Below are 9,165 nucleotides of genomic sequence, written 5' to 3'. Positions count from 1 at the left end.
CAAAAGATTTTTCACCTATAGGTGCAAAAATGATAGCATTTTTTAACTTTGATTTCATTAACTAGCTGCGTAACAAGAACATGACCAATTTAAGTTTATAGGACAACTAAACTATCAATTTAAACAAAAATTTACCAGACGTTGCATCCATCGATTCTGCCATGTTTCTCATTGACACGCCCCCAACTCGGAAACTCGGGGCTTAAAGAAAATTTCGAGTTTCCCACTCGCAATAACGACTTTGTGGTTGCGTTCAACTCGTAAATACGATCTATCCGACATGACTTGAACGCACCATTAGTCTCTCTACTTAACCACCGGTCGCGCACATCCACCATGTTTGTAGTTTTTAACGCGTTTTATTCGTGTTTGTAGTTCTGGACAGAATTCTTCACCAAAGCACAATGGATTGTGGGCAATATTAGCCAATAGAGTGTGCACGGATCCACACTTCAAAAATCGACCTGAAATAGTAGACCATCTGGGGACTTTTGTTTTGGCATACTCTTTTCAACATACTATGCTTTGGGACACACTTATTCTCATCTCACATACTATTTAGGATGGATAGTATGAACATTGAGACGCAGGGCAAGACTAATATAGTATGACAGGAAATTCAGTGTTGACTCCCTAATTCATCATTTAAATGTATTGCAATTTATTGTGTCTACTAGCTCTTGCCCTCAGAGCTTATCCATGCCAGCTCTTTAAAGACTCAACAGGGCTCAGATCTGTCAGTGGCCTGCATGGGGGAAGAGCATATCGTGAGTACTTTTGGAGAAAAAAAAAAACATTTGCCTTGTGCATTCAAAAAGCTGTTTCTTTAATAACTATACATCATATCATGCATATTTACCCCTCAGGGGGAGCTTTATGTGAACCATAAAAGCTGTTGGATTGTAAAGAGAAACCTTGATTTCAATGGAGGAATGATTTATGGCATTGACTGTCTGCTTAATCCTCCAAGTGTCGGGGGGCGCTGTGACTATAAGCACACCATTGATTTCACTGTGAGTTCCAGCAAAGTATTTTCACTTATTACATCTACTTGTAGTACTTTGTACAATGTGTGTAGTATGTAGTGGGCAGTTTGCATCAATGCTGAAGTGATCAGGGCTGCGTTTCCCGATAACGTTGTCTCTTAGCTCTCTACGAAGACTCTAAAGGTATACCTGTTCTAGGCGTGTTCCCCGAACTATACCTTAGGATGTTGCTTAAGGTAAACCTTCTTACGTGTGACGTTAGCAGAACTGTGAACAGCGATAAGGTATAGCTAAGAAGGGTCCAGACTAATCTTACGAACGAATGACTTACGGAAGGTATACTTAACTAAGAACGTTTCGGGAAACACGTATTAACGTAAAGGTACAACTTAAGGTATAACTTACGAACGACGTAGCGTTAAGAAGGTTTCGGGAAACGCAGCCCAGATCAAATCAATGTACCTTTCTTCCTTTTGGTATCTTGAAAAACATTGTGCAATTTTTTATTAATTAATTTTTTTGTTGTTGCAATAGTTGGCTTGCAGGTATTGTGGTCGTGCTATTTTGGATTGCCCGCTTGGAAGCAAGCCAAAGGTACTTTTTATTTTCATTTGAAGCCAAACCTTACTTTATTATATTATGGAGAAAGATATAAAAAAAAAAAAAAGAAAATTTGCCATCTATTTAGTCTGCTTTTATTAGATACTGTAGGTTTATTGTAAAACACCTACTAAATAGTGGTGCATTTTTCCCCTCCATTTTATATATTTCCTATTCAAATAGGAAGTTGGAGCAGGACATACCAATAGCCAGTAGCCCTTACTCCTTTTATCACAGCTATGAACCATGATTTGATGTTATAAAAGATTTCTACATCAAGTAAATACTGCTCATTTGAACTTTCTTTTCATGAAAGGATCCTGAAAAAAATGGATCATGGTTTACACAAAAATATTAAGAAGCACAACATTGATAATAATAATTAAAAAAATGTTTCTTGAACACGAAATCAGCATATTAGAGTGATTATGCGACACTGAAGACTGAAAAAAAATCAGCTTGGTCATCACAGTAATAAATTACTTTTACTGTATTTTTCATCAAATAAATGTAGCCTTTGTGAGCATAAGAGACTTCTTCAAAACATAAAAATCTGACCAATACCCAACTTTTGCATTGACTCTTTTGTGTGTGTGTCTACTTGTAGGAGTAAATTGGCGTAACAGCTATGTACTAAAAGCCTCATTTAAATCTAGTTAATTGGATACTGTATTAAAGAAAGAACACTAATTCAATTGTGTTTTCAATCTAGTCAGAACAAAAGTGTGTCCGCCCGAATTCACTGCTGTCTAGGGATTCAGGATGTCAATCAACATGTACAGTGGTCATATGGAAGCCCAAGTGCTGTTCCGGGTACTACGGCAGGGACTGTCTTGGTAAGCAGTGTCTTACTATTCACAGTAAACTGTTGACATAGACGCCAGTTCAAACTATCGAGCTATGCTGGTTAAATATAATACAACAGCTACAACAAGGCTACACACCCCTTTTGATATGTAAAAAAAAACATATTAGCAATTAATTTGTTACATCTCAAAAACCTGCAATTTTAACAAGGGTATGTAGACTTTTTATGGCCACCGTATGTAGAAAAACAGTTATAAGAAGATAAGAAGTTGATAAGAACATTTCCTGTTCTCCAGCATGTCCTGGGGGTCCAGTATCCCCTTGCAGTGACCATGGTAAGTGTGACGAGGATCATCTAGGCAATGGCACATGCACTTGTGATGCTGGATTCACAGGTGTAGCCTGTGAGCTGTGTGTGGATGGCCATTTTGGACCTGATTGCAAAGGTGCGACTTTTCAAAATAAATTTCAATTTATTAAATATAATAAATTATATATATAATATATAATTATAAACTTGGTTTGTGTCCTCTTCCTAAGCCTGCAACTGCACAGAACATGGATCGTGTGATGAGGGTCCTAAAGGTACCGGTTCGTGTTTTTGTGAAGAGGGCTGGACTGGTCTGCGATGTGAGAACAAACTAGGTACAGACCTTCTGGTTATTCTTTTGTTTTTGGGTTATATACCATACTAGAAAAAGACAAGCATTGCTTTATACCTGCAAGCCCATTACACCCTGTGTTTCTGACGTTTCAGCTGATGGTCCCGTTTGCAATCCGGCTTGCCATGAGAAGGGTGTCTGCATGGAGAACAACACCTGTGTCTGTAAACCCTTCTATGAAGGAGACGGTATCACCTGCACAGGTACATGCATGAAGATCTCAACAGCAAAGTGATGATAAAACAAAAGTAGAAACAGTCTACTCACTCTTACCTCTTATGTAGCGGCCAATATGTGCAAGTACTGGAACGGCGGCTGTTCTAAGGATGCTAAGTGCAGTCAGAAGGGGGAGAAGGTGAGCTGCACGTGTCTCAAAGGTTTCTCTGGCGATGGCTTTGTGTGCACACCGGTTGACCCCTGTGCTGATGGTGAAAACAGCGGGTGTCACGAACACGCTACCTGCACCATGACCGGAGCTGTAAGCAGAACCTTCTCTTTCATTATAGCTCTTTTAACAGAATGTGATCTTTATACAGATACATAAATCTTAACACATCCATAAACGGATGTAATGTGCATCTGCCACCAGGGAAAGAGGAAGTGTGAGTGTAAAGACAACTATATTGGCGATGGGATTGATTGTGAAGCAAAGCAGCTGCCAGTCAATCGCTGTCTACAAGATAATGGACAGTGCCATTCAGATGCTCAGTGCACAGACTTGCACTACGAGGGTATGTATTTTTTATATGCACTAGTGTTATAGCTAAAAATAAAAAAATTGGTATTATAACATGTGCTGGAGATGTTTGAAATGCTTATTGCATAGTTCCTTATACTTCTTTTACAGGATGAAGTTTATATCATGCCTTAAATTACATGTTGCTCAGAGACTGACATGTTTGGCTTGTTGTTACAATCAGCTTTTGCATATTTGTTGACTTTTGAAAATCAAAGAAAAGAGTGGTTTTGATGCACAAAGTTCTTTTTATATTTATACAATATTATAATAAAAATATATACAATATTTATTGTCTCTTATAACAAAAATATTTTATTTAAACCAATGAAAATGAAGATCCCACAATAAAGCGCTATATAAATGCATCATTCATTCATTCATTCAACCCATTCTGGGATTTTTTTCTTGACAAAGAGTACATGCAGGGTTGCTTTAGAAAATGTTGTCTAGGTAGACAGTTCACTAGGCTAATGATTTTTTTTTCTTTTAGATAAAACATTGGGAGTTTTTCATTATCGCTTATCAAAGGGAACATACAAACTCAACTATACAATGGCGCAGGAGGTCTGCAAAGAAACAGAAGGCACTATCGCTACCTACACACAGCTGTCCTATGCCCAGCAGGTGGTGCTCTTACAGTAACAGTAGCTGTCATACCTCTCATTCTCATTCTCTCATTCAGCGCTCATTGTCTGAATGTTATCGGGTGTCTTTTCTCTTACGTTTGTCCTGCAGGCTGGTTATAACTTGTGCGCAGCAGGCTGGCTTGACAAAGCGAGGGTAGCGTATCCCATGAGCTTCTCTAACCCGAAATGTGGATTTGGACACGTGGGGATTGTGGACTATGGTGTCCGCAATAACTTGAGTGAGACGTGGGACACATTCTGTTATAGAGTCAAAGGTAAAAGTCATCATGGGATATATGTGAAGCTGTGTATACAATCAGGGGGAATTTTTTGTTTAGATGGTTTGTGTGTGTTTCAGATGTGAAGTGTGAGTGTAAAATTGGCTACATTGGTGACGGATACTCCTGTACAGGAAACTTGCTGCAGGTTCTCTCAGCTAGACCATCCCTGTCTAACTTCCTGGCCGTGAGTAGAGCTTGTTTGTTTGATTGTTTGTTTTTTGTTAAAGCATTGAAATGATTTTATGGACATGGTGAACCTTCTATGAACCTTCTTTGTCTTTTTTTAGCAAATCCTGAATTACTCAACTTCAGCATCAGGAAAGGAGTTTGTGAATCGCCTAAGTAACATCACTATCCAGTCCACTCTCTTTGTACCTGATAATGATGGTCTCTTTAGCAATCAGGTGATTTCCACATACACCTTTTATACTTTTAAATTTTGCTGCCATTTTGTTTAAAGTATTTTTAAATATATTTTTAATATTTTTAAAAGTGTTTTTTTTTTTTTCACTTTTAATCTCACAGTAACCCCACTGATGCATGACTTGTACAACAGTGGACAGATTTTGAAAGTCTTTCAGCTCATAATTATATTTTATAGATAAAAATATTTGGTGTTATATTATAAAGACAACTTATTGTTAAAATTAAATAATTGGCTCTTATACTGTCACTATGCTAAAGCCAAAGCAAGTTATTAAAATATTATCTTTAAAATATTTACTTTGTATTAAGCTGTCAAAAAATGTTTTTACCAACTGTTAGAGTAATATTAGATACACTACCATTCAAAAGTTTTAAAAAGTTGAAATTAATTAAACAGTATTGATGCCTAATATTTTTGTGGAAGCAGTTTTTTGTCAGGATGCTTTGAGTACAGCATTCAAAAGAACAGCATTTATTTGAAATATACTTTTTTTTGTCTTTACTGTCACCTTTTATCCATTTTATTTGTCCTTGCTAAATAAAAGTATTAATTTCTTTAAAAAAAAAAAGTAATGATCCCAAACTTTTGAACAGTAGTGTACGTATAAAAAGAAATGTTTTCAAATTCAGATTTCGAATTTATTTATTTGTAAAGCAATTTTCACAATAAATACTGAATCATTCCAAAGCCGTATATAAAAAAAATTGTATTAAACACTTCATAAATACTGTAAGTAAACACATTAACAGTACTAAAAAATAAACTAGGACCCCAGACCCTAGTTTGAAAACCCCTGTATAGGCCCCCTTGGTTAATGCCCCTTATGTTCAACAGACTTTGAGCGGCAGAGACATAGAGCACCACCTACTGGATGGGAGGGCTTTAGTACTGCAGGCTCTTATTAACATCACTCATGTCCGGACACGACTGGGACACAGCCTGACCATCAAGGGTGTGCCTGATCTCCAGAACCCTCAAATAATGGTGAGGATGCAGACTTACTGTTAGAAATCATTAACAACGGTCCCTCTAGATTCTCTTTGCCACCTCAGATATTCTCAATCCCTCAAAGTGGATATAACGGCCGGGAAGTAAGAAAACACACATTCATATGTATTCTCAATACTTCAACTTTATTCATAGATACAAAGATATTATATAGGCATATGTCGAGGGGAGTTTCAACCCTTTAACCAATGAGGATATAGATGACATACATATAGGATCTTTGGCCAAGAACATGTGTTTATATAAAATGGCCATATGAACAGAAAAACATGGACATATTAGGAATAGACTTTTGCGAAGGAGGCTAAACTATCTTCATGGTTTCATCACGAACCTCATTCCTAGCTATCATGTCCTTATTTAGACATTTGAATAAGAAAAGCTAATGTATACATTTGCGCATGCATAGCTCGAATGTGAGTAAGAGACATTAAAACACCATACAAGAGAGAGAGAACAGATAGAGGAGGGAGAGTGAGAGGGAGAGGGAAAGAAAGGAGGGGTGAGGCATTCTCAAGACAGAGAGTGTTTTCTAACACTTACTTTCATTTATATCAAATCATTTGAGTCACGTGGATAAACGTGTTTAATCTGCTTGTCGTAACTCTCATCTTCATAGACCTCCTCGGGATACATCAACGACCGTTATGTCATAGACTCCGACATTTTGGCATCCAATGGGGTCATCCATGTTCTGCAGGGCCCATTGAAAGCACCTCCCCCTCCACCTCCATCCATCCACCCGGCTCATAAGGCTGGGATGGGCATCGGCGTCCTGGGGCTCATCATCCTCATCGTAGCAGCTGGATTTGTGGGATACAATTTCTACACACATAAAACAAAGCCATTCCAGTTCCATTATTTCAAGGTAATCCTTGTTTACGCATCTTGCTTGTGTTCACGTTTCTGTATTAGGGCTGTCAAAGTTCACATTAGTGGATTAAGTTAATTATTTATCAATAATTTATTTATAATTAAAACCTAGGCAGAAAGTTTAATGAAATTATTCTACTGAATGCCATGCACACAAATTGCCAAATGCAAGAATTACAGAAATTATTTTGTGTATTAGATTATTTGTGATCAAATAATTTAATCGACTGACAGCCCTATACACTTTCTTTTTTTCTATATGTGGTGTGTGTTTATACGTACATAATCACTTTATTTATTATATTTTTAGGAGGATGAAGATGTGAACCCATCAGAATCCAGTCCAAACATCAGTAATCCTGTATATGACTCTTTCCCTGCCACAAAAGAACAAACTCCAACGGTCAGCGAGTCAAATGTAAGAGAAGCAGCTTTTTTACCCAGCAAACACACAACGTCCCCCTAACATTCTCATATGGTTCCCATTTGGTTATTTTTTGGGAATCAAAAAAGTTCTCCAAGTTCTTTTTTTTTTTTTTTTTTTTACCAAAAACTAACCTTCCCAGAATACATTCTAATGGTTATTTTTAGGCTTAATTTTTATAACATAAACTAAATTTCCCCCAAAAATTGCAGGGATGTTTATAACCTCACATTTTATTTTTATAACAATAAACTAACCTTCCCAGAACGTTGCAGGGATTGATTTTTATAATAATAAAAAACCTAAATAAACCTAATAACCTATTCAGAATGTTCTCTAATAGTTTTTTTTTTAATAACCTGAAACTAACCTTCCCAGAATATTGCAGGGACGTTTTTATTTTTATTATTTTATTTTTTATTTTTATTGAAACATTTTGGGGAACCAAAAATGGCTAGCTGGGTATAAGCTTGTTATGGTTGCTTAAATGCTTAGAATTTTTATTATGTCTTACAAGACTTATTTTACATTATACCAACCTTCCCTATACTATTTCCTCAAATAAATGTGTTCAAATTGAAGTACACTAAAGTGGATCTGTTTTGTCTTTTGTAAAAGGAAGAAGACAAGCATCAAGTGATTTCCAGTGGATCCTATGACCTCCTCCAGGACAGCTGAAATCAGCACATCAAGCATAAACTATGGAATTATTTGAATCCTCTCTGTAGCAGAGCAGTGGGACATTCTGCTGCAGTTCTCTTTGAGAACAGAAGAGGATGCTGTCAACTCCATGTCACGATGACGGGACAGTGGAACACTAGACTGAGAAATCAATCTGAATCTACTGAGGTTGTGTATGCACCTTCTTTTTTTTTTTTGGACGAGTGATTATTTGTATGTGTAAAAGTTTTGAATTTGGTTACCAGCAGTCTCTAAATTCTGTTGTACTACAGGCATTAATAAATGCCCAGCATACAATGTTTTAAATAACTGCCCTGCTTAAAGCACAAATTAAATGAAAAAGAGATTATAAAAATTGTGAAGGTTGTGAGCTCTATATATCTATTTTATGCATAATAAGTCTTTTGGGGTTGCCATCTTTGACACATTTGACACATGCTTAATTATCCAAAGCACCTTAAAAGTACATGCACCTGAAAATAAAATCTGTTAAACAAACTGATGTGACAATTTTGTGTTCAAATTTCACTCTTGACAAAAGTTGTGCACACTGATTTTTAAAAACTACAAAAGTCATGAATTAAAACCAGAAATTTGAACGAGACACTGTGGAAGAAGGTTCAGAGGTAAGAGTACATGATTTAAGAATTGTGGAAAAAAGTGTGGAAACCCTGCTCTTGCCAAACTGCACATATCGTTAAATAATTTGGGATGCAACTAGTTTGTTTTGACCTTTTCCTTTTATGACAGTACTCCTCACACTTTGCTTTCTTTTTTTCTCTCTCAAAATTCTTAGTGGGAACAAAAAACCAAAGTTTATACCATGGGCATTTGGCTTTGAATTGAGAACATCAGACATTTTATCTTTCTTACCCCATTGGTTGCAAGCATATCTAGATCATTTACTGAAACTACTAAATGTGTGTTGTTATGCTGGCCGAGACTTTGCCCAATCATATTTTTGTTTTTAAATTTATGAAATATAAACTTAAGTCCTCTCACCTTTGACCGACCACCTCAGGTTTGTAGTTTCACGTAATTGACCACAAGA

The 9,165-nt window shown here is 36.6% G+C and overlaps 1 protein-coding gene across 1 annotated transcript in view; it reads left to right on the top strand.

Moving 5' to 3' along the window:
* Positions 1-8,582, top strand: part of LOC107743929 (stabilin-2-like) — a 40,233-nt gene extending 31,651 nt beyond the window's left edge. The window contains exons 52-68 of the mRNA XM_016557385.1: positions 678-767; positions 867-1,013; positions 1,521-1,580; positions 2,299-2,422; positions 2,690-2,839; positions 2,934-3,038; positions 3,151-3,258; positions 3,340-3,533; positions 3,645-3,786; positions 4,285-4,418; positions 4,530-4,695; positions 4,779-4,885; positions 4,989-5,105; positions 5,963-6,112; positions 6,756-7,004; positions 7,320-7,427; positions 8,052-8,582. Of these exons, the coding sequence (XP_016412871.1) occupies positions 678-767; positions 867-1,013; positions 1,521-1,580; positions 2,299-2,422; positions 2,690-2,839; positions 2,934-3,038; positions 3,151-3,258; positions 3,340-3,533; positions 3,645-3,786; positions 4,285-4,418; positions 4,530-4,695; positions 4,779-4,885; positions 4,989-5,105; positions 5,963-6,112; positions 6,756-7,004; positions 7,320-7,427; positions 8,052-8,111 (2,211 nt within the window). The 3' untranslated portion in view covers positions 8,112-8,582. The remainder of the gene's footprint in view (positions 1-677; positions 768-866; positions 1,014-1,520; positions 1,581-2,298; positions 2,423-2,689; positions 2,840-2,933; positions 3,039-3,150; positions 3,259-3,339; positions 3,534-3,644; positions 3,787-4,284; positions 4,419-4,529; positions 4,696-4,778; positions 4,886-4,988; positions 5,106-5,962; positions 6,113-6,755; positions 7,005-7,319; positions 7,428-8,051) is intronic.
* Positions 8,583-9,165: the final 583 nt, after the last annotated feature.

Source organism: Sinocyclocheilus rhinocerous, unplaced genomic scaffold, assembly GCF_001515625.1.
Source record: "Sinocyclocheilus rhinocerous isolate Xijiao unplaced genomic scaffold, SAMN03320098_v1.1 scaffold551, whole genome shotgun sequence".
Lineage (NCBI taxonomy): Eukaryota > Metazoa > Chordata > Actinopteri > Cypriniformes > Cyprinidae > Sinocyclocheilus > Sinocyclocheilus rhinocerous.
The sequence above is the reverse complement of the archived record's forward strand: the minus strand, read 5'-3'. Positions and strand labels throughout refer to the sequence as shown.